Here is a 26,130-nt window from a genome sequence, read left to right on the forward strand (position 1 = left end):
CCAAAGTGCATAACTTTGCACTTGTCAACATTGAACCTCATTTTCCAGTTTGCTGCCCAGTTTTCCAATTTTGTCAAATCGCTCTGCAAAGCGGCAGCATCCTGCATGGAACTTATAGTTTTGCACAATTTAGTGTCATCAGCAAAAATAGAAACAGTACTGTCTATGCCCACCTCCAGGTCATTAATAAACAAGTTAAAAAGCAAAGGACCAAGGACTGACCCCTGCGGTACTCCACTAACCACACTGGCCCAATTAGAAAATGTTCCATTTACCACCACTCTTTGTACTCTATCCTTCAGCCAGTTTTCTATCCAATTACAAATATTATGTTCTAGGCCAATATTCCTCAATTTGATCATTAACCTTCTGTGAGGTACTGTATCAAACGCTTTAGCAAAATCTAAGTAGATGACATCAACTGCCATTCCAGCATCAAGGTTCCTGCTCACCTCCTCATAAAGGCAACTAAATTAGTCTGGCAAGATCTGTTGATTGTTGATTGAGCTAAGGGGGTAGTACTCTTAAGATATCATTGTTGATACCATATTGTTTCCCACCCTAGGCTTATACTCGAGTCAATAAGTTTTTCCAGCTTTCTTACGTAAAATTAGGCACCTCGGCTTATATTCGGATCGGCTTATACTCGAGTATATACGGTACTCAGTTCCATTTGATTTGGCATATAATGACTGAGCCCCCCCATATGTTTCATGGCCCTGCCCTTACACCACAATCCTGCCTCTGCCTGGCTGGTATGATAACAGCCAAATGGTGGCAAGCCTACTTGTGGGGAGCCCCAGGGTATTTCCAGCACTGGACTGCAGACTTTGCCCCTGTTGGCACATACGCAGTTCATGTGGCCAATGCTGAAAAGGGGAGATATCCTCAGCTCCATGGGGGGGCATAATTGGTGGTCCAATGCCTAGAGGCTGAAATATGCTCCTAGGGCTCCCCACAAGTAGCTGTATGGATGCAAATCCCTTTGGTGAATAGTATCAATATGTGCTGAATTTTTGCTTGGGGCATGTAAATGTGCCCCCGACATAGAGGATCTCACAGTACTGACAGCTGTTATAACGACGGGCAGAATCCCAGCCATAAGGCAGATAATGGAAGACACACCCTACTTATGCGCTGGCAATATTTCCCTTTATTAAGCAAGAGGAGGTAATAAAAAGGCCATGATATTGTTTGTGTCATCTGGTAATCACACAGCGGCGAGTGCCAAGTGGCCCCATAATAAATAACAGGAGCGTCCTAATAACACTCTGCAGGGGTGGTTTGCATTTCAGCATGGAAATGGAGAGCTGCGTCTCGGTGCCAAGGCACTTGGTATTTGCACACACACAGCTAAGTTTGGGTATCAACACGGTATTTGCATGGAGGAGATTTGCATTGCAGGGTGTTCAGCTCATATTGACACTTATTTGAATATATTACTGTAATGGCAAAGTAGCTTGCCGCTCTGTGCAGTTATCTGCACCATTACACCAAAAATACGTGCATATCCCTTTAAGGCATTTTTTTTTATCATGGCTGCATAAAAGCAAATTTCCAGATATACATTCATGACGTATGCACGCTTGCTTGGGTGTTCTGTTCAGCTATGGATAATGGATAAAAGGGCAACAATGGGACCCCTGATTTTGTTTTGGTAATACAGACTGGCGGGTTGACCATTCCATGGCCTACACATCCCATCCCAAGCGTGTAAAATGCAACAATGCTGCAAGGCGTTCCCTGGTCAGGACCATGAGAGGCTGCTTTTACTTCAGGAAATCACAGCAGCCCTGACCTGCTTTCTGGCATTCCAGCCGACTCTACACAAGAACATCTGCTCCTTTGGCAAAGTTACCCTTTGTTTTGCACTGTGCCCCTGCACTTTCATATATGAGGACTTACAGCTCTGCCTGCTCGGAGGCAAAACAAATAATTCCTGTGAACACTGAAAATACATAATTACGTGCAATGCGAATACCTATCGTCATAGAAAATAATACACCATTTAGTTAATGAAACATTAACTTTATTGGCCACTTTTGAATTGGTCTTTTTTTTTGGTCACTTTCTGGCATGCAAATAAGAAGGCTTTTGGGGTCTGTGACCCCGGCAACCAAAAAGCAGATTTTCTGGTAAGGGTGTCTAATCATTTATTCCTCTTCTATTATAACTTCCTAACTGCTACATGGTCCTTATGATAAGTATGTTCTTGCAACCTGATGAAGGTTCTAGTACGGAACCAAAACGCTGGATCAATAAACCTCACCTTATTGCATCTTATTATGACTTATTGCCTGTGAGTATAGTCGTGGAAATCCTGTGAGTGCCGACATTTTTGCCTCTATGCCTATATGTATATATTACATAGACAGAGAGATATATTCCACTTCCAAAGACAGAATGGCTTGTTGGTAGACAAGAGAAGGCTTATTGCCGGGTATAGGAAATGTTGCGGTTAAACCCAAGTTGTAGAAGAAAGAAGCTGGTGCCCATATTGCAGCCCAGGGAGCCGCGTGTTCCAATAAAGGCCAAATTCCCCGTACTAAAATTAAACCACGGGCTGTATTTCCTTTTTGGTTTCTCTCTTTCTTCATTTAGGGAAATTTTCTCGCCGTAGCTGATTTTGCTGACTGAAGGGGCTTCAATTTTGGGGGCTGGGTTTGAAAAAAAAAAAACTATCACTGAAAATTGGTGCTGCCTCGGTGCCTCCTGCAGGCATCGATATTTACGGGCAACCTTCATGCCCCATATCGTCGCCAGATCCCAGGTTCTCTATCCACTCATATCGCTTAACCCGTATATCAGTTAATGTGCATTAGCCATTTTATATTGGTAAGGAATGAATTCTTTGTGCCCAAGGCACACTTGCACCCCCGTACTTCCTATAGTTATGCTCCTGTCCTTCTCTCCACATTTATGAGGAAGCAGACCCTCCGGTTGTGGGAGGCCAGAACTGCGCCATCTGCTTCCATTATTGCATATAAATCTCACTCCACTACAGCTCTCAGGTAGGATAGTGGGCAGGGATTTATATGCAGGGGGACTTGGGCCTGGTGAGTTTGCTCCTCGGAGCCCTGGCCCCCCTCTCAAAAAAATCTTGAGGGGCCCGGTACAGTTACTCCACTCCCCCCCCTGCCGCTCAAGGCAAGGTCCCACATGAGTCCAAATACAGACCTGCCCAGGGTTAGACTTACTGGGGGTGCCTAACAAATTAGCTCCCCCCATTTACTGATATTACTTTTACTTCCCCACTAAACCTTTAAAAGTAATTTTTGATCCAACACCAAATGAGAGCAGCCATGACTGCTGGATCAAATAAATGTTATATCATCTGGGGAACATGGTGGTCTATCAGCCATAAAGCCACAGTCTGGAGAATATCTAGGGCAGCATACATATTTAGAAAACCAAATCTCACCTTTATTGACTTTCAAGGCTTTTTTGGGGTATCCAGCAAAGCTAATGGGCATTCACCCCACAATAAGTGGCACGTCAGCTCATTTAGACTTGAAAGTGTTCTGCAGCCAGTATATTAACCCCCCACCCGATCCCCCCTACTGAGACTGAATAACCGAGCCACTCTCAGCCAGCCTTCAGCTCTTACCCCAGCAGGGAAAATCCTCCTTCTACCATAGCAAGAGGGGTCTCCCTGAGGGGTTCTGTGACCATATAAAGGCTGCAGGCAGCAGGCTGAGTTATACAGGGAACTCGGAATATCACTCATGTATTATAAGGGATAATGTACCCCCTACTGTAAATGATAAGGATATTAGAAGTCATTGAGGGGTTCTGTGACCATATAAAGGCACAAGGCTGCAGGCTGAGTTATACAGGGAACTCTGAGTATCACTCATGTATTATAAGGGATAATGTACCCCCTACTGTAAATGATAAGGATATTAGAAGTCACTGAGGGGTTCTGTGCCCATATAAAGGCACAAGGCTGCAGGCTGAGTTATACAGGGAACTCTGAGTATCACTCATGTATTATAAGGGATAATGTACCCCCTACTGTAAATGATAAGGATATTAGCAGTCACTGAGGGGTTCTGTGCCCATATAAAGGCACAAGGCTGCAGGCTGAGTTATACAGGGAACTCTGAGTATCACTCATGTATTATAAGGGATAATGTACCCCCTACTGTAAATGATAAGGATATTAGAAGTCACTGAGGGGTTCTGTGCCCATATAAAGGCACAAGGCTGCAGGCTGAGTTATACAGGGAACTCTGAGTATCACTCATGTATTATAAGGGATAATGTACCCCCTACTCTAAATTATAAGGATATTAATGCACAAAAGCAGCACTGGACAGATATGAACATAGCAACAAATGAAATATTTAGATCTTTATACCACCCCAACAGTGCATTCCATTTTAAAAAGTGTACTGTATAGGGCCTTGTCAGTGCTTACCTCATAGTGATAGTCCATACAAGTGAGGTCCCTCCAGCAACGGTCTCCCCGGATTTTTATCAGACCCTGCAAACAGCAGAGGAAAGCAGACTATTAGCATTGTATTGTAAATATTGTAGGAACAGAAAAGCTGGATCAGGAGGCTACAATTTTATTTTTATTGATACTTTTTATTACTCATTTTTCTATTCAGGCCCCCCTCCTATTCATATTTCTGTCTCGCATTCAAATGAATGCCTGGTTACTGTGGCAATTTTTACCCTAGCAACCAGATAGCTGCTGAAGTTCCCAACTGGAGAGTTGCAGAATAAAAAGCGAAATAACTCAAAAACCACAAATAATAAAAACCAACTGCAAACTGTCTCAGAATATCACTCTCTACATCAGGCTAAAAGTAAATTTAAAGGTGAACTGCGACAAGGCAGGGCTCGTATTTGGACCCATCTTAAATTCAGCCTTGTCCGTAGCCAGCTGATAGTGTAGGGGTTAATAACCGGACTTTGGAGAGGAATAAAGGGCGCAAGGCCATGAAAGGCACCTGGCCGGGCTGCAGACATCTGCAAGCCATGCTCATTGCCCGAGGCTGCGGTTTGTCTCCTCTCCGCTTTGATCCCCTTCCCCTAAAAGGCCCTGTGATTAGGATCACAATCTCGCTGATGAAGGAAGAGCTTCGGCGGTCAAAAGCCAGCGTCAGAATGGGCCACATGTGGACAGCTACAGTGTACGTCTTCACCTGCTCATATCTACAGCTTGTTTCATCGGCTACAGAGGCAGAGGCACAGTAAATGTTTCTCCAAATTAAAGGGTGTCAGGAGCCACATAAAAGGCTTGGGCGGCCCACTCAGTTCCATGAATAGAACCCACATCTGCTTTGGGAGCTGATAAAGAGCACGTGCCTTTGACTTTAGATTCCACCTGTGCAAGGTTCACTGATAATCAAAGAGGAAAGCTCTGAACGGATATTGGCCAACCAGGAACTCCAACTATTGGCTAGGGCCACACCGGTATTACTAATTTACTGCCAATGTACTTGCTGGTAAATCTGTAATGGCCTATCTCTCCCTTCCCTGACCCTCTCTGCTGCCGATCACCCTTTATAATGTGCCCACCTCTAACCTTGCACAACCCGTTCATTTCCCCAGCTCCTTCCAGCTTTTCCTCATCCAGCACTCCCATTTCCCCGCCCACTCGGACGACTAATACCAACTCGGACTGGCCTACCAGAGTACTAGAGGATCTCCTATTGGACCCCAGTCTAGGACAGTTCCCTTGGCCAGGGTCTGACCATTGCAGAGAGAATTTGTTGAGCTCCCAATCTGCCCAATATCCATGAGTAAAGACTGGCTCGCTACATTCTACCACTTATTTAGCCAATCGTAATAAGCGAAAAGCTTTTCAACATGACTAGGGTTGCTACATTTTTCTGCAATTTATTCTGGCCTTTGGATTGGGGGCAGGAGGTAATGTTGTTCGGGGGGTAGGGCTATGGTATAGTGGGTGTGGAAATGGGAGAGCTGGGCGGGGAAAAGGAGGATGGGGCTGGTAAATGGGCATCCTAGACGGAGAAATGGGTGGGCTGGGAAGGGTTATAGGCAGAGCAAAGGTGGGCCCATATAGGGTGATCAGCAACAGAGAAAGTCAGGGAGGGATTTATGGGCCATTACAAATCTACCACCAAGTACATTGCTAGCAAATTTGTAATAGCAGTGCCGGCCCTACCTGGTGATAAGTTCCTGGTTGGTTGTTCCACTAACATGGCACAGAGCAAGAGTCCGAGTCAGACTAGCCTGCCAGAGCACTAGAGGATCTCCTACTGGGTGGGGGACAATTCCCATCAGCCCTTTCTTATTCCCACCATAGGCTCTATACAATTTGGAACTGTCTCCTTCTAACTGTTGTGACAAAGGGCTTTGGATGTCAAGTTCTCTGATGGGCACTAGGAGACCCAGTCCAACACAGGCTGTGGTACTGAGCAGAGAATGAGCCTCTTGAACTCGCTTGCAGCTATACTAGAAGTTACAGATTTGTGCCAATAAATCACCATGTGAGAGTTTTTTCTCACACCCTTTACTAACACCAAGATAAAAGAGGATACGTAGCACCTCTGAGGTGTCAATAACCATCCCCCTCATGTTACCCGTGGGTACAAATAACTATGGTTAGTGGTGGATCTGGCAATATATGGCTAATGTAACAAGGAGAAGAATTTGCAATAGGACAATGATCTTACTGACTGGGACCCAATGCCATGATAGTCAATGACAGGTGGCACACAGCCGAGTTTGGGTCCGTGCCATGAGTCCAAAATGCAAAATTATAAGAAAAGCAGGAGAAATGTTGTGCAGGGTTTGTAGGTACAAGCCTGTGATAATAGTATTGGATTAGCAGGGAGTGTTTATATGACTTTCCTTTTCATGCGGCGCTCGGCTAATGATAACTACCCACTCAGGGTAATGAAGGAAACCAGTAAAACCAAACAAACCTTAAAGGGGCACTAATGAGAGAATAAGTAGGGAGAACGTGCCGGAGTAATGACACATGGAAACGTTTCCATGACAAAGCTGAATACACAGGTACAGGGATCTACTGTCCACAATGGCGGGGACCTGGGGTTTTTATTTTATTATTACAACAGAGAAAAAAAAGCAAAGGAGTCAGAAATGAAGGATCGTTTGTTTAAACAGGACACAGTGAGAAATGGCAGTGGCATATATTGGATCTGGGATCAGGATAACCGCGACACTAATAGAAATTACAACTTCCAGAATCCTTCAACAGCAACTTCCAGTATCTAGTCCATTTTAATGGGTTTCTTTGGCTTATTATTTTGTTAGGTATTGATTAGTCTTTATCTTTTGCCTCTCTCTCCAGTATGGAATGGAGATTTCTTTGGTTGCTAGGCTCAGTAATCCTGGCAACAACAAAACAAAGACTGTAAGGCAACCTTCCATCAGGAGATACAAATAAGGCAGGTTGCCTGGGCCCTGCACGCAAAGGGCCCCACAGAGTTCAACTGTAAGTAAAAGGAGGGCAGAATAGACATTGTAAAAGGCTATACACCAGGGGTCGGGAACCTTTTTGGCTGAGAGAGCCATAAACACCACATATTTTAAAATGTAATTCCGTGAGAGCCATACAATATGTTTGGCCGCGGATGCTGCAGGGCAAGGTAGGGTGGGTGCCAAGGATGCCGGATGCAGAGGAGGGCGTGGCCTGCGCTCGGCGGATAGAAGACATGTTTTAAGGCTTAGAACATGTGTTCTATCCGCCGAGCGCAGGGGCAAGGTAGGGTGGGTGCCAAGGATGCCAGATGCGATGCGGAGAAGGGCGTGGCCTGCGCTCGGCGGATAGAAGATGTGTTCTAAGGCATAGAACACGTCATCTATCCTCCAAGTGCAGGCCACACCCCCCGTTATTTTTTTTATTAAAGATTTGGCAGCGAGCCAGATGCAGCCATCAAAAGAGCCACATCTGGCTCCTGAGCCATAGGTTACCTACCCCTGCTATAGTCTGTACACATGGTAGCTGTAGAAGATGTTTCTCATTACAGTGAGGGATAAAAGTTGCAGCTGACCAAGATGGCAAAACCAGAGAAGGGCAACATAAGGACAGTAGCACTAATGTAGAGAGTAGAGCAAGATAACAACGGTTGGGTAAGGTGGCCACAGTAGGAGAAGATGGGGACTGCAGAGCAAGATGGCAACAGTAGGGCAAGATGTAGAGTAAAGCAAGATGGCAACTGTAGGGCAAGATGTTGAGAGTAAAGCAAGATGGCAACTGTAAGGCAAGATGTAGAGAGTAAAGCAAGATGATAACAGTGGGGCAAGATGTAGAGAGTAAAGCAAGATGATAACAGTGGGGCAAGATGTAGAGAGTAAAGCAAGATGATAACAGTGGGGCAAAGTGGGTACAGTAGAGTAAGATGGCAACAGTAGGCCAAGATGGGGATTGTAGATCAAGATGGCGACAGTAGGGTAAGACATAAAGTGTAAAGCAAGATAACAACAGTAGGACAAGATGGGTACTGCAGGGCAATATGACAACAGTAGGGCAATATGTAGAGAGTAGAGCAAGATAACAGCAGTAGTACATGGTGGCAACAGTAGAAGAAGATGAATATTGCAGAGCAAGATGGCAACAGTAGGGCAATATGTAGAGAGTAGAGCAAGATAACAGTAATATTACATGGTGGCAAGAGTAGGACAAGATGGGAACTGCAGAGCAAGAAGGCAACAGTGGAGCAAGGTGGAGGCAATAGGGCAAGATAAAGACAGCGACACTTCATATCTGCGTTGCCCAACCTACAGCCCTTCAGTTTTTCTTGAAAGTTTAGTGCCACAAGCTGGGTAGGCCTAATCAATGTGGTTGGGTCCAACCACAACTACAGACCCGCTTTCCATTAAGGCATCGTCCAGTTCATTGTGACCCTAGCAACCAGACAGAAGTTTAGTTTTCAAACTGACCAGTGGCTAGAAAGCAATCGGAACTGTGGGTCCAGGATGCGACTCAATCTTGCTTGTGCTGGTAAGGGAATGGGCCCATTCCCACTGAAGCCATTAATGGAAGGCAGCAAGGCCAGTCTTCATTGACGGATATACACTGGGCCACCCTTTCTGCCCCAGTCTTTTGGCCTCTTTCTATTAATGACCAATGTATGTACGTATAATAATTAAGCCTATTAAGAGCACCAAGAAATCCCTGTCTCTGCCTCCCTGAACAAACCACTATTTATATAAGCCAGTGCGGCAGGAAATGGCGTTATGTTTAATCACAGGCGCCGGTGACAGGCGCTTGGGCGCATCCATACTGCGGAACGTGTTGTGGCAGGGAAATGAAGCCCTCGGATCGTATTATCATTGGCGGGGCCGACCCTCCAGTCTGCGCAGACGGTGCCTCAAACGCTGCCAATTATTCCGACCCCGGCCTCTTTTTTTTTTTCATCCTATAATTTGTTGCAAATGTGGAGAGCGCATGAAATAATTAAGAGTACAAGTGAGAGGTTTAGGATTTAATCCACATTTTAGGACTTCCACAATCTGCGCTGCATTTAACCACTTATCGGGACGCACGGAAATACCTTGTTTACAGGCTCAGCATTTTACAATCACAGTCGTGCTTTAGAAAATAAGCATTTTTTTCTACATTTTTTTTTTTTTTGCTTTAGCCAGCACAATTACTGGTGATTGCCAGCCGAGGCAGGAACAGCAATGTCATTTTAAATCAATCCCGCCCCCCCCCCCTAAATGTGTACAGGAATAAATCTACAGTTTCCATAATAATGTACATAGTATAGGTTCTCTTCCTCTTAAACATGTTGTAGAGGCAGTTTGCCATTAGTCTACTTTTTCATGGGTTCTTGACTTCAAAGTCTTCCTTTCACTGGATTGAAATTTAAATAGTTAAACTGTTATTTGGTTGTCAGGGTCAGCGACCCTGACAACCGCAGGGTAGACGGATACGGAGACGAGATGTGTAATAATAATGTACTGATCAATTATCTTCAGTAGAGACGCACAGATCAACAGTCAACCCTAAACCGCCCTCTCCCAACCCGAGCTTATATACCTGCAACTGCCCCTATCCGATGTCATTGGAGGTGGTGGGGCAGAACAGGAGCTAGTAAGTAATAGCCATCAGAAGGAGAAGAAATCAGAGGGTGTTGATGTCACAGCCAGGGTGGGGACATAGACAAAGCTTGGGCCTCAATCTACCATTCAAACTACAGTCTGCCATTCAAACTACTGCCTGGACCAACCACAATACTCTACGTTGCTTTCCTCCAGTACCCAACTTGGGAAGGTCTGAGCTGGGAGTGTAATGAGCTGTCCACAGAGTAGGCCCACAAGGGAAAGGGGGATAGTTATAGGAACATATCAGGCCCGATTGCAACACTGTAAGCATCTTCTCCTATAGTCCAGAGGATCAACTATCTTCCATTGGCTTCCATATTTGTATGACAAGTGGCATATAGGTGTAATTATAGACTAGGCAGACGCATGAAATAGAATATACAGACGGAGGGGTCAAAAACCAAATGCATGTTGGGAATCTGCCACCCACTTGGTACAGTAACTAACAGGCCTGACCATTGGTCTGAACCAGACTATTATTGTGAATTGCCGTCTGTCAATGCCGCAGACATAAAAATCAGTAACACCAGCACAGCCATGCTATATCTGTATTCAAACCCTTGATTACTTGTCAGTCTTCCCCATGGAGATATTGTAATACCATGTTTGCTCCAAGTCCAGGAAGCCAAGACAACCAATCAGATGTTTGCCTCTTGATTGTTATAATTGGATCAAGCTCTGTAGGATGTTTACTCCATACACAAGTTCTCCTACTCTTGGCTACTCTCATTGACTCTCTCCAAGACAAGATCCAAGGTTTCCAGACATTGTTTTGTTAAGGACCACGGTAATCATCCATCATCTGGCTGGGCTCCCACTTAAATCATGAAAAAATTTCAAGATATGAAAAAAAAAAAACCCTTTGGTCGTACCACTATACCTTAATAGGGTTCTGGGGATATCAAAGACGGTAAATAAGGATTCAGCCCCTAAACATCACCCAAGCATTGGACCCTGTACAGAAGTTCATAGTTCAGAAATCACTGCCCTATATTGTGTCTCTAGCTGTGGACCCTGAATAACTGTGGCCTTCCAACAATCTCAAGATGGTGCCCACCAATTAAGGGTAGATGGTAAAATTAAGCTGGCCATACACATACAGAAGAAAGTCTCTGCACTTTTGAGTACATATATGTTGGCCAAACAAACCCGGCCCACATCTATGTACCACGGATATCGGTGGCTTGGTCGATCAGCCAGTGTATGTTGCATCAGCAGATGAACAGAAGGCTCCTCGCTTCCTACTTTTTCAATCATTAGGGCCGTCAGCCTGATCTAATGGACAAGAACAAAGCTGGCCTTACCATGCATGGCCCTTCGTACTCTCTGTTTGGTCCGTGGGCTGGTTGGATATGAAAGAGTATTGGCCAGTTCATGTCATTCCCACCCCCAAAGGAATTTCCAAAAAATGCATTCAATCTAAGCCCATCATGTATATTTCCCTACGCTAGGGGATAATCAGGGTAGAGTGGGAGATCAGCCAACGTGTCTGGCTCAAAAGAAAAATGGCCAACTCATACCACCTACCTGCAGGAACCCTCAGACAAACAAAGAAGTCAAAAGCAAGGCAGAGAAATATATTCTTTTTTTAATAAATCCCAACTCCCTGACGCCATAATATTATTGTATCTATAAGGATCATTAGTGAAACTAATGTGACATTTCAATCAGGCTGTAAACGGCAGTAGCAGCAGAAAGCACAACAACATCATTATTGATGGCCTTGGCAACCCGGCCTCTCCCACCACTCCCCCCCCCCCCGCCCCAAGTTGGCCAATCAAATCCTAATGGCGTCACTTAGTGAGCCGCTTCCAAGAAGTGGTCTAGAGGATGCCATACTTATATAAATCAAAAGTCACTGAGATGAATGAAGGCCTTACTAATTGGCTCGGGGTTAATTACAAACTGTTGCTGCAGGAGAACAGCTGTTTTTTTGGTACTGTAAGTCAGCCTAAATTGCCTTGGTATGGCGTCAGGCATTCATAATAAACACAGCTTGTTCCTCCACCCACGGGACTCTCTGTGGACGTGTTTATAAAAGGCGCACATACCTACATGTAACGCAGCAAAGGCAAAAAATAAAAAACAAAAAAAAACGTTTTTTTTCTGGTGCAAAATAAAAGAATAAAGGAGACCAGCACGTAAAGGTAGGCATCAGGTAACAGTTCATTTGAATTCGGGGCTACATCCTGATTGGTGCTTGTTGGCCCGAGCCAAACACAACACGACGCTGAAATAAAAGTCTATGCAATATCAATCTTCTTTCTTTATGAAATGGGATAGCCCGAGGCATTAAACATATACGCCCTGTTTACAAGTCAGATTTATATTCTCTTGTACATGGTGCATTGGTATTAGGGTTACAAAGCCCCGGGTCTAGTAACCCATAGAATCCAATCAGTAGATAGGGCTGTCACCCATCTGGCATTTTACACTGGCCCAGGGCCACTTCTGCCATGGGGAAAGGTAAGAACTTGACCTCTGGTAACTTTAACAGATGAATATCCATTTTTTTCAACACACTATGTGCCCCCCTCTTAACCCATTCCAATGTTCCAAGTCTAAATTGCTGCCTTTGTGACCTACCCTGTAACAACCATGGCCAGCCCAGTTATGCCCCCAATCTATCCTAATTCCCACCCCCAAGCCACAACAATTCTACTTGGCCCGGCACCCTTGCAGTACCACCCCCCGTGCATGTTCCCCCCAATGTTTAATCCCCATAACAAAATCACCCCCACCCTCACCTGCTGCTCAGTCCATGCATCCCTATTGCCCCAATGATTCCACCTCCACCCAAATAACATGCCTTTTCTGCTTACCCTTATTTCAAGCTTTGTTCCCTTCATCCACTTGGCATTGTCCTTTTTATGTCACGGACGGGACCTTTTTTTTTTCCTAAACAAAGATGGCAGCCCTTACTGCCCAACAGTTTAAAAGCAAAAATCTGTTGCTATGGGTTACTAGACCTGGTACAAACTTTGCTTATCTTTCTATTCAGGCCCTTGCCCATAAACATCCCATCCTCTCATTCAAACCGCTGCCAGGTTGATAGGGTAAACTGGACCCAAGTAAACAAATACACATGCTGAACAAAAGGTTAAACCATTCCAAAACCACAAAAAATAAGAAATGAAGACCAATTGCAAACTGTCTGAAAATATCCCCAGCCTACTCGCTTCTGCTCTTCAAACTCCACTCAATTAAAAATGTAATAAAGTCATGGGCAACCACCAGATTTTGCTGCAAACAACCTTCTAGCACCTATACATTTCTTTAACCAAGTTGGGGTTGAAGGCATGACTAGGAATGAGCTGCGGGCCTGCTGTTTGTATTTATATGCATTTGCATTTTCTTGATTAAAATCATTCTAAGAACCAGCCCCCCCCCCCCCCCCCCTTAACCCACACAATTTCCCAGATCGTTACAGACTTCTGCCTCCAACCAGAGCAGGTCTCCCAGAATTCTCCAAATAAAACCCGAAGAACGTTCTCAGAAGACAAATCGAATTAACGGCAGGAAACAGGTGCCCTAAACAGATTAACTCCTTGACCTTAAACCTTTCCAAAGAACCCCTCGTAGCTGCCTCCTAACCCAATTTATGAAATAACTGCTGCTAAGCCCCTGGCGTGTATTCCCAGAGATCTCCCCATTCAGGAAGGTCAGTGGTGGTGAAATATTTCATTGGAAGTGTCTTCAGGCGGTGAGGCAGTAATTGTACCGAGGAACACGTGAAATCTGTGCCTCTCCAAATGTGAGTTGAATTAGTCTGAGAATGGTCCATGTTCTAGGTTGTCTACCCTGCTGGGGTTCTTCCCTTCCAGCGACACCAGAGGTCCGACTCTTTCCCAAGAAATCAGTAGCAGAAAGGATTAGGCTCTCCATTGCTAATTAGTTTAACCCATTACCAACAGGGATAAGCAGAGGAGATGATTTTTTTTTTTTAATGTTCTCCATCAGGAAGATGATAGTCGGCTAAAATACAGGACACCTGGGGGCTGCGCTGTGCGGTTCCTGTGCCTCGAGTGCTGGTAATGGGGAGACTTTAACCTGCATTGCTCTATTAAAAGATGAAAGTGGGAATGTACTTAGCCCCAGAGAAATTTAGCTGCATAGAAAACTACAGGAATATCTACATCAGTGCTGTCCAACTGGCGGCCCGCGGGCCGACCCCCCTCTGTGTGGCCCTCCACCTGTGTGGCTGCTTTGATGGTTTACCCTTGTGTAAACTTTAAATGGTTTCAGTACTGAGATTAACTGCCCCCCCTGCATGGTTCACACTTCAGATTCAGGCTGTAATCCTCCTGTATTGTTTAAAAATGTAATCCCCTGTGTTGTTCACACCTTTTAATCTATGCATTGTTCACCCCCTGCAGTGTTCACACCTCAGGCTCAGGCTGTAATCACCCACATTGTTTGTCTATTCACACCTCAGACATTGTATGTAGTGCCTGGACTATGCTGTCTGTGTGTAGGCAGCATAGGGTAGGCAGAGTATGGCACATAGGCAGCATAGGGCAGGGAGGGTATTGCACAAACAGGCAGCATAGAACAGGGAGGGTATTGAACACACAGGCAGCATAGGGCAGGGAGAGTATGGCACACACAGGCAGGGTAGGGCAGAGTATGGCACACAGGCAGCATATGGCAGACACAGGCATCATAGGGCAGGCAGAGTATGGTACACACAGGCAGCATAGGGCAGGCAGCATATGGCAGACACAGGCATCATAGGGCAGGGAGGGTATTGCACAAACAGGCAGCATAGAACAGGGAGGGTATTGAACACACAGGCAGCATAGGGCAGGGAGAGTATGGCACACACAGGCAGGGTAGGGCAGAGTATGACACACACAGGCAGCATATGGCAGACACAGGCATCATAGGGCAGGCAGAGTATGGCACACACAAGTAGGTGCCTGTGAGAGGTGAACCTGGCAGGGGTTTTTTCTGGGAGTTTGTTAGCAGTTGGAAATAGCCATTAAATAATCCCTATGGTGTGTAATTATATGCTGGGGGTTGCTGTGCTATCCACAGGGGAGGAGGAGGCATATGGGTTTTAGGGTATGTCTTAATATGACATAATATAATTCTTTCACATATGAATGATGGTTGATTTCCCTGCAGTGAGGACTAAGCATTTGGGTTTTTGCTGCACTACCACCATTGTGATAAAATGGGCGTGGTTTGAAGTGGGTGTGGTTTAAAAGGGGGGAGTAGTCAAAACTGGCTTCCATTAGCGGCCCTCCACCATGTATGCGCGAGAAATTCCGGCTCTCGGCACCGCAGAAGTTGGACAGCACTGATCTACATGAACCTCACCAACATCAAAAATTCCCATTAATCAGAAGCAAAGCACTGACCCCCTGCTTGGCCTCAGAAAATGGAGTCCCACAGAACAGCAGACATTTGGAATGCAAACTGCCAAGTTTTTTTTTACCCAAGATGCGGCATTTTCCGCCCATAATTCCAGTGCATTGAGCATTTGTTTTGCTGTCAATTGGGTACAAGTTGTGCCTAGATCTTGTCAGTTTCTAAGGGCATTCAAAACAGACATTTACATCAGATTCACTAGGCACAAGTCTGGTACAACAATTGAAGCAACTCACTCTGGGGAGCCTGGAGCTACCATCTGGTCCAGTTGAGCGCCATTCATCAGAAGAGGCAGAAGGGATGCCCTGGCAAGCACCAGGGAGAAGCATAACTGGTATGAAACCATCTTAATGGATTCCATCGGCTGTGTAAACAATCCCGAGGATTTCTATCAACAGGGTTTAGACCAAAGGATCTACTGAAGCAACTCTGGGAACCCTGGAGCTATGGCCTGGTCCAGTTGAGCGCCATTCATCAGAAGAGGCAGGAGGGATGCCCTGGCAACCACGTGGAGAAGCATTACTGGAATGAAACCAAAATGGATTCCATTCACTGTGTAAACAACCCAGAGGATTTCTATCAACAGGGTTTAGACCAAAGGATCTACTGAAGCAACTCTGGGAACCCTGGAGCTATCGCCTGGTCGCGTTGAGCACCATTTACCAGAAGAGGCAGGAAGGAAGCCTTGGCAAACACGTGAGAGTGCAGAAGCATGTTTGAATGAAAGCACCTTAATGAAGGAATCTTAATGTAGATTATAAAAGAATATCTCAATTGAGTAAATGGCTCTATGGTTTCTATCAATAGGGTTCAGGTCAAAAGACCACCAAGACCCTTAATGCTGTTCCTCTGCTCTTATTATTACATCTTTAGTTTACCTTGGCATTGCTGATGTTGCTCAGCATATTTTAGGCTCCATAAGTTCCGGCCCCCAAAGGTGCATTCAAAAAGTAGATTGAGGTCCAAACCATACATATGTTGAGATGGTGACCAGCAGCCAAAGGTTCTTCACAATCAACTCCACTGTGATCAAGGCTTCAAAACTGGGTACGGTTCATTTAAATTAGATTTCTACCAGTGTAGTGCAACAAATAAAATAAATCATGAAGATGTTAACACGGGAGGGTCCTGGCACCATCATTTCGATAAAAGTAGATATCTCACCCATGGTTTACAGATCAAGGGGCTGATTTATGAAATATGGAGCTGGGGGAGCCAAAGGGATTGTCCACAGTTTGATATTTACCCATTTAACACATTTTTGACTGTCAGGAACATTTATCAAAGCAGATACATGTCAATTCAATACATGCGTTGAATCATTAATCCCCGTTGCAAATTGCCAGCGGGGGTTAAGGATTTGGACAATTTTTTCCACACTGGAACCAATCGTTCCAGCAAAAGAAATACAATTATTTAATAGGAAACTTTAGTATGTTTTTTTTTTTCTTTTTTTAACTAGAGGTGGAAATACACTAGACTAAATGGGCCCTCTAGTTTATTAATGTTTAAAGCTCAACGAGGGACAAAAGTATTTGACTCAAGCCTCCCCCAATCAAAACCGTCTCCAATCCCCACGGCTTTCTGTCAAGCCACAGGTGAAGGGTTGCCATATATACTTTCATCTTAATCACAAGTGCAAGGGTTATATAATAAAAGGCACTAAGTTTGCCCAGGTGCAGTAACCCATAGCAACCAATCAGCAGGTAGAATTTACTGGTCACCTGTTTAAAAGCAAGCATTTTATTGGTTGCTATGGGTTACTGCTACTGGGAAAAGTTATTGCCTTTTGTTACTTATGGGGTTTAAGAACTTAAGCCAGTGCTCTTTTTATGAACTTAGCTCCTAGCATCCAATAACAGCAACGGTTACTGAAGGCCGGTGCCATATGTAGTTTGGCACCAGCTGGCGAGCCCAAAATATCAGGATGTGTTTATAATTCTGCTGTATTAGTTAAGGTTGATTAAAATATGTGGCCATGTGTAATTTTGTAAACAAAAGAACCAATCATCTTTGAGCTTCAGTAATGAAACCAGGCATGAGATTTACCTCTCTAGAGAAACCATATCTTCAGAGTCCCTTAAACAGCGGAAAAGATTCTTTGTTACATTTTCATTTGCCCTGGACCAATTTTTCTCCTGGTGTCCAAGACCCAGGTTTGCTTTAGTTAAACAGAAATGCTCCAGAAGTGCCTTGTATGTCCTCTGGTGATGGCATCTTGGTGGCAGCCGAGTGGGCCAAAGTCAACTGAACATCTACAGCAGGGGTCCCCAACCCACAGTCAAATGTAAAAAGACTTGGAGAGCAACACAAGCATCATAAAAGTTAATGGAGGAGCCAAATAGGGGCTAAGATTGGCTATTAGGGGCCTCTATGCACCCTATCAGCTTACAGGGGCTTTATTTGGTACTAAATCTTGTTTTTATTCAACCAAAACTTGCCCCCAAGTCAGGAATTCAAAAATAACCACCTTTTTTGGGGCACTGAGAGCAACATCCAAGGGGTTGGGGAGCAACATGTTGCCCCCGAGCCACTGGTTGGGCATCACTGATCTACAGGAACACTCACCTTCAGTGAGCACCAAATACTTCTTCCCCTTGCTGGCCAATGGCCAGGGCTAGACACCAAACAACTGAGCAATAACTGTACAGCGACCCAAGGTACTGCACCAAGCTGTGGTGGACCTTCATGAGATAGCAATAACTTTACTAGAACAACCTCCCTTGGTCGCTTGAATAGAGGAAAGCTTGATTTAAGCTGGCTGTGCACATATTGATAAAATTGTTTGAATATTTTTGGTACATGTATGTTACCTGGATGATCCTGACTGATCTATGTACCATGGCTATCAAGTCAGTTCTTTGATTAATACCATAGATATCGGGCAGTTTTCCAATTGGCAGGTATAAAAGCTTCCATGTGCAACAGGTGATGTTCCAATAGTTCTGACTGTCAGCCTAAACAACAGAATTATAGGAAGACAGTCATACCACATATGGCCACTTATAGGGTATATGACCGTTCAGGCCACAAGCCAATTGGATAAAAAAATAACGAGTACCGGCCACATATAAGCAGCCAAATGTGCTTTTGATAGTTGAATACTCTATATTCTCTATAGTAGTTGATACTATATAACATTAATTCTAGAAGTAATTGAGACCCACAGGACCACATAGTAACTTCCTATCTATACCTCTATGAAAAAAAGAGTGTAGTGACCTAAGGATCCCACTGATTATTCTATAAAATCCTGAATTCCCACCCTGCAATGCAATCAGTGCTTACAACAGCCCTAGTCCTCAGGTATTTGGTATCTTCCACACTCACGGTTGGATCCGTGCCACTGATATGGCACTTTGTTTCCCAACAGGAGGAATAAAGCCAATAATTGAAACGTCAGTCAGGCTCTAAGCCGATATGGGGCACTTACAAAATTCCTTTAGAAGCGGGGGATAATTATATTCCTCCTAATCTATTGATTTGTTCTCTACAATGCAGATGTCAGATTTTCCACGGATCTTTTTTTTTTTTCCGAGGGGAGAGTGTCAAGGGAACAAAGGCGGCATTCAGCCTTTTTCAGCCCAAAATGAATTTGGGAGCGGAGGGGGTGAAATGGCACCCACGGGCTAACGGCAAGGGAAAGCGCGATAAAAAAAAGAAAGCTAGTGACCTAGAGCTATGCCTGAACAAAATCCATTGATGTGGGCTTGGGAAAGTGGCAGCGTCTGCCCCGAGATCACTTCTTCTGCTCCAAAATGTAATAGAAACATCAGTGTGCCGGAAACTCCCAGATGGGTGCACGATACCAGCGAGGGGCAGAGAGGCAGCGCAAAGCTTTGTTCCGTGCCCGGCTGTGGCAAAGCAGAACAAATAAAATAAATACATCCTAAAACATGTACATATAATTAGGGATGCACTGAATCCAGGATTCCGTTTGGGATTTGTCCAAGATTCGCTTTTTCCAGCTGGATTCAGATTCAGATGAATCCACGCTCCTGGGCGAACTGAATCCGAATCCTTAAGATCATGTGACTTTTTGCCACATAAACACAGAAGTTGAAATTTTTTCTCTTTAAAACTTCCATGTGCTAATTTACATATGTAATCCTTTATGAAAGCTTTGTGGTTCGGACGAATCCGAAAATAGTGGATTTGGTGCAAGCCTACATATAATTTATAATTACACTGGGTAATACCTGGTCAATATAATTAGTGCTTCTTTATATCCCCTTAAATACCTGATATAAACACTCAGCCACACCCTTTACCCCCAATACTTATCCCTGTTGTTATAAGTATATTTGTAAGCACAACAGAGACCTTTTCTGCACACCCTAGCTCTCCAAATTTGAACGCCCGGTGCACACTGCTGGAGGGATCGGCACCCTCCCAAAACTACTGGAGCAACAAAAAGCAAAGTGGCACTTTTTGAAGTGCCATTTTGCTTTTTGTTGCTCCTATAAGTATATTTGTGCCAGTGATATTCAGTCTCAAGATAAATATACCCCAATTCTGCCCCCCACAACCCCTCCATCCTGCCTAATAACTCTCTCGCACTGCCTTCTAGCCGAATTTCCCTCTCCTTTGCCTGATGGTAGCAGCTCTGCCCCAAATGCTTCATAGGCCTACCCCCAAATGTGTCATAGGCCCGCCCCTTTTGGTCCCAGCCCTGGCCACTTCATTGGCCAGTAAGAGGTCCACAAAAAGTTGGAGACCCTAATATCCACTCCATGTACCTGTGCCTGGACTGATGCAGTGGGCACAAGGAAAGGCTGTTTGGAGCGTAGGGACTGATTCTCGGTGCCCGTTCATCCACAGGCCACGAATCAGCCCTGTGTGTCCATAGCCTTAGGGCTCTGTCACACGGGGAGATTAGTCGCCCACGACTCGCCGAAATCGCCTGCGCAGCGTGTGCCATCCCACCGGCGACTTTCATTTTCGCCGGTGGGATAGTAGTTCGGGGAGATTAGCCGCCCGTGACAAGGGAGATTTGTCGCGGGCGACTATCTCCACGTGTGCCAGAGCCCTTACAGGTAAACTGCACAATAAGCCAGTTAATTTTCCCCCTGTGTTTACATATATTTCATTTGATAAGCTGACAAACAGAACACTGCACGGAGGGGCCATTACTAGAACGCTGCAGACACAGACCAAAGTGGGTGCAGTGGGAACAACTTCTAAGAAAAGATGGAGCCACAAACAACAAGGGGTGCACTAAGGGACTGATTGCTAGAAAGCTGCTTAAATGGATGAAAATACAGGATCTTATTTACAGAAACCTGCATGTGCAGGCCCAAAAAACAATGACTGCTGAGGGTGTGTGTTTTATTTTTATAAAGAGAATTAAGAACTGTAAAACCCTTTGGAAGAATAAATATACCCACTGTGCATTACCCCATACAATAATCAATTTTCATCTGTCCCCGGTTCTTCCCAAACCATAAGAAAAGGAAATTCTCCTCAGAGCAACACATTTCTTTCCAGTTTTACACCGTCCCACAATGCTCTGCAGTATCTACTGCCTGGCTAGTGCCTCCTGCAGGGAAAAGCTGGCACCCAACTGGCACAGCGTTATCTCCCGGGCATCCGATGACCAGGACTCGCTATCTACGGGCTCCTTCTATAAAGCCTCCAACAGCCCTGGCTTATTTATTATTGTTGGAAGGACAAACAGAACAGGGCTTAGGCTGAGATCTCTACAAACACAGTGACTTTATTCCTGTCGTAATCGGTGAGACACACGCGGTTGCTGCCAGCCCCGGTCCTGCCTTGGCTGCCTTCAATACTGGCCAGGTGGCAACCATAACTCTACCACAATCCCCAAAATTTAGGAACCACTGCAGCTTCCAGACTTCTTCAGGTCAAGTTTAAGACCATACATTTGGCCAGGACACCCCCTGGTACATCACTTTATCAGCCATTCACTAGTAAGTCCAAGAACTGCCATTCATACTGGTGGCAACCTGCTGTGATTGTGGCATCGGTGGCACAGTCTGCAACCCTGGTGATTGGCAAGCCAGGGAAAAGGAACGTCATTGTGCCCATCTTGTTCTTGGTACGTTGACTTTAATGGAGGAACTGGAAAACCTGGGGGAATTAGGTGCTGTGATGGGACATAGGGAGTCCAAAAATTGGGTAGATCAGTAGAGTTGCCATGTCCGTTGGGGTATCTAGCGCTTTCCACGGGTGAAAACACAGTGAGTGCAGCATTAGCCCAAAGCCTGTGCATCTGTACAGCACTAAGCCGCAGACCTCTCGTTTAACCAGTACTTGAATATTTTGTATGCATCCTGCATCCCCTTTAAAAGGAAAGGGACACTGAAATAAATATGAATCAATGAGGAACAAGTTGTTAACTCCGAAGAATCGGTTCCCCCCCCCCCCCCTCTGACGGTGCAGAATAAGCCTTTTGGGCTCGCAATATTTACACAGCGTGTGGTCACCGAAGGGTTTATGGGGCCGGGGGGGGATTTTGTTCTGGAAGGGTGAAGGTGCTTTTGAAGAGTCCCATGCAGAAAGAAAGGGACTGTGTGAAGTCTCTGGCATAAGCACTTTTGCCTCTTTCCAAATCAGTGGGGAGAAACAGGTCGTCCTGCCAAAGGCAATGGGTAGATAAATGGAGAGAGATCAGAGGCGCACAACACAGGGTTGCTAAGGAGTCAAGTATGGGACCCCCATGGGGAAAGGGAGGGCTGCAGCTGGGGGGCCAAAGGTCGGCACATTGTAGACACCATTTACCCCCAAATATTCCCATGAAGCCCGGCTTGCCCTATTAAGCCTCCTCATATGAATAACCATAATGCGGCCTTTCTGTGCCGCCACCCACGCCAATGCAGTAAAGCTAATTAAAATGAGCTCTTTCCGTATTGGGACTGTAATGTCGACGGGGATGGGGGGTAGACCAGTTCCACTGGCATGATAACGGGGGCTTTGCTTAATCCCAGCTGAATGAATGGGGCGAGGGGGGGGGCTGCTTTCAGCAGTTAAAATGAATGCATCTGATGATGATGATGTCAGATTTACATTTACAAGACTAATGAAGGCCGGCAGCCCTATCCTGCCCTGAGATGCCCTGCGTAATGGCTCCCACGCGGGACGTGCATCCCACCTTAATAACGACCGGATTCAGACGTTTTACTGTCGGCATTTGAGCTGCAATGCAGGGGCCATATCAGGCTGATACAATTCTTTGGCCCTCAGGTTAATAACGGAATATATATATATATATATATATATATATAAGCTAATGAATGCCTATGGCAGCTCCCACCCTGTAGTATTAGTGCATGTTGTGTTACTATACACAGTATCACACAGTTGCAGCAACCTTGCCTTACTCCACAGTTACAGTAATTATGGGCCACACACTACAGTTAGCAGGGCCCTTCCCCCCTCGAGGGGGCCCCAATTATAATCTTATCAGTCACCTGGAACCAGGCCCGAACTGGCAGTTTGCGAGTTCTAGAAACTGCCAGAGGGGCTGCTGTAAGATGCTATACTATACTATATAGTACTATAGCCAATCCCCTGACACCATCTTACTTTACTATATTCATTGGCTCAGATTTGCAGCCCCTACCTTGTGACCCTCATGTATGACTACTCACTATCCCCCAGTTAGAGCCCCTTCCCCTCCACCATTATGCCCTACTATACACACTATCTTACAGCTACAGCCCCTTTTTCTGGCACTCTCTTGCCTTACTATACACACTATCCCCCAGTTATAGACCCTCTCCCGACACCATCTTGCCTTACTATACACACTAACCCCCAGTTATAGACCCTCTCCCAGACACCATCTTGCCTTGCTATACACACTATCCCTCAGTTATAGACCCTCTCCCGACACCATCATGCCTTACTATACACATTATCCAACATTTATAGCCCCTCTCCCTCCAACATCATGACCTACTATACACACTATCATACAGCTATAGCCCCTTTTTCTGGCACCCTCTTGCCTTATTATACACACTATATCACAGGTACAGCCATTCTCCCGACGCCATCATGCCTTACTATACACATTATCCCACATTTATAGCCCCTCTCCCGGCACCATCATGCCCTACTAGACACACTATCTCACAGCTGCAGCCCCTTTTTTCTGGCACCCTCTTGCCTTACTATACACACTATCCCCCGGTTATAGCCCCTCTCCTGACACCATCATGCCTTACTATACACACTATCCCTCAGTTATAGCCCCTCTCCCGACACCATCATGCCCTACTATACACACTATCCCTCAGTTATAGCCCCTCTCCCGACACCATCATGCCCTACTATACACACTATCCCTCAGTTATAGCCCCTCTCCCGACACCATCATGCCCTACTATACACACTATCCCTCAGTTATAGCCCCTCTCCTGACACCATCATGCCTTACTATACACACTATCCCTCAGTTATAGCCCCTCTCCTGACACCATCATGCCCTACTATACACACTATCCCTCAGTTATAGCCCCTCTCCTGACACCATCATGCCCTACTATACACACTATCCCTCAGTTATAGCCCCTCTCCTGACACCATCATGCCCTACTATACACACTATCCCTCAGTTATAGCCCCTCTCCTGACACCATCATGCCCTACTATACACACTATCCCTCAGTTATAGCCCCTCTCCTGACACCATCATGCCCTACTATACACACTATCCCTCAGTTATAGCCCCTCTCCCGACACCATCATGCCCTACTATACACACTATCCCTCAGTTATAGCCCCTCTCCCGACACCATCATGCCTTACTATACACACTATCCCTCAGTTATAGCCCCTCTCCTGACACCATCATGCCCTACTATACACACTATCCCTCAGTTATAGCCCCTCTCCTGACACCATCATGCCCTACTATACACACTATCCCTCAGTTATAGCCCCTCTCCTGACACCATCATGCCCTACTATACACACTATCCCTCAGTTATAGCCCCTCTCCTGACACCATCATGCCTTACTATACACACTATCCCTCAGTTATAGCCCCTCTCCTGACACCATCATGCCCTACTATACACACTATCCCTCAGTTATAGCCCCTCTCCTGACACCATCATGCCCTACTATACACACTATCCCTCAGTTATAGCCCCTCTCCTGACACCATCATGCCCTACTATACACACTATCCCTCAGTTATAGCCCCTCTCCTGACACCATCATGCCCTACTATACACACTATCCCTCAGTTATAGCCCCTCTCCTGACACCATCATGCCCTACTATACACACTATCCCTCAGTTATAGCCCCTCTCCCGACACCATCATGCCCTACTATACACACTATCCCTCAGTTATAGCCCCTCTCCTGACACCATCATGCCCTACTACACATACTTTCTCACAGTTACAGCCCCTTCTTCTGGCACCCTCTTGCCTTACTATACACCTTTGCAGTCCTCCTCCTGAAGTATTATGGGGCCCCCAGAAATAAAGCCCCCCCCCTTAAAAACAGCTTTGATTCTGTTTGTTTTACGGCAGAGAAGAGGTTAACTGTTTCTGTGCCAGAACCCTCCAAGGACAGCCCAGCTCCCCAACTGGTTTGTGGTCATGCACAAAAAAAAAAAAAGCTTGGCCAAGTCCTCACCAGGAGAGTAGAAGTGAGTCCGACAGAGAAGGACATATTTGGAGGGGGAAGGATATAACCGGGCAGCTTACAGAAAGGGAGAAGTGGGTGAAACCACAGCAAATAGGCCACAAGGAAATCAGATGAGAAGCCAGCCAATGAGATGGGCAGGGAGGCTACGCCACACTGCCAGCTACAGATAAGATTTAAACTGCGGTCTGAGGTTTCCCATCGCATCCTGTTATGTTTCATGCTCTCCTCTCTTTCCCTTACGGTAAGGGAACAGGGCCCGTTTAACCCTCGCTCAGCCAGAGAGCTGGGGGAAGGGGCAGGGTGAACCCCACCAGGTCCTAAATAATAAACAAATAATACAGGTATGGGACCCATTATCCAGAATGCTCGGGACCAAGGGTATTCCGGATAAGGGGTCTTTCCATAATTTGGATTTCCATACCTTAAGTCTACTAAAAAATCAACTAAACCCAATAGGACTATTTTGCCTCCAATAAGGATTGATTATATCTTAGTTGGGATCAAGTACAGGTACTGTTTTATTATTACAGAGAAAAGGGAATCATTTAACCATGAAATAAACCCAATAGGGCTGTTCTGCCCCAATAAGGGGTAATTATATCTTAGTTGGGATCAAGTACAGGTACTGTTTTATTATTACAGAGAAAAGGGAATCATTTAACCATTAAATAAACCAAATAGGGCTGTTCTGCCCCAATAAGGGGTAATTATATCTTAGTTGGGATCAAGTACAGGTACTGTTTTATTATTACAGAGAAAAGGGAATCATTTAACCATTAAATAAACCCAATAGGGCTGTTCTGCCCCAATAAGGGGTAATTATATCTTAGTTGGGATCAAGTACAGGTACTGTTTTATTATTACAGAGAAAAGGGAATCATTTAACCATTAAATAAACCCAATAGGACTGTTCTGCCCCCAATAAGGGGTAATTATATCTTAGTTGGGATCAAGTACAGGTACTGTTTTATTATTACAGAGAAAAGGGAATAATTTAACCATGAAATAAACCCAATAGGGCTGTTCTGCCCCCAATAAGGGGTAATTATATCTTAGTTGGGATCAAGTACAGGCACTGTTT

At 45.3% G+C, this 26,130-nt stretch overlaps 1 protein-coding gene across 1 annotated transcript in view; it reads right to left on the bottom strand.

The window, feature by feature from the left end:
- lmf1 (lipase maturation factor 1) overlaps positions 1-26,130 on the bottom strand; it is a 177,068-nt gene that overhangs the window by 87,895 nt on the left and 63,043 nt on the right. Inside the window, exon 5 of the mRNA XM_002932282.5 lies at positions 4,421-4,486. Within this exon, the coding sequence (XP_002932328.3) occupies positions 4,421-4,486 (66 nt within the window). The remainder of the gene's footprint in view (positions 1-4,420; positions 4,487-26,130) is intronic.

The sequence above is a fragment of the Xenopus tropicalis genome, chromosome 9, assembly GCF_000004195.4.
Source record: "Xenopus tropicalis strain Nigerian chromosome 9, UCB_Xtro_10.0, whole genome shotgun sequence".
Lineage (NCBI taxonomy): Eukaryota > Metazoa > Chordata > Amphibia > Anura > Pipidae > Xenopus > Xenopus tropicalis.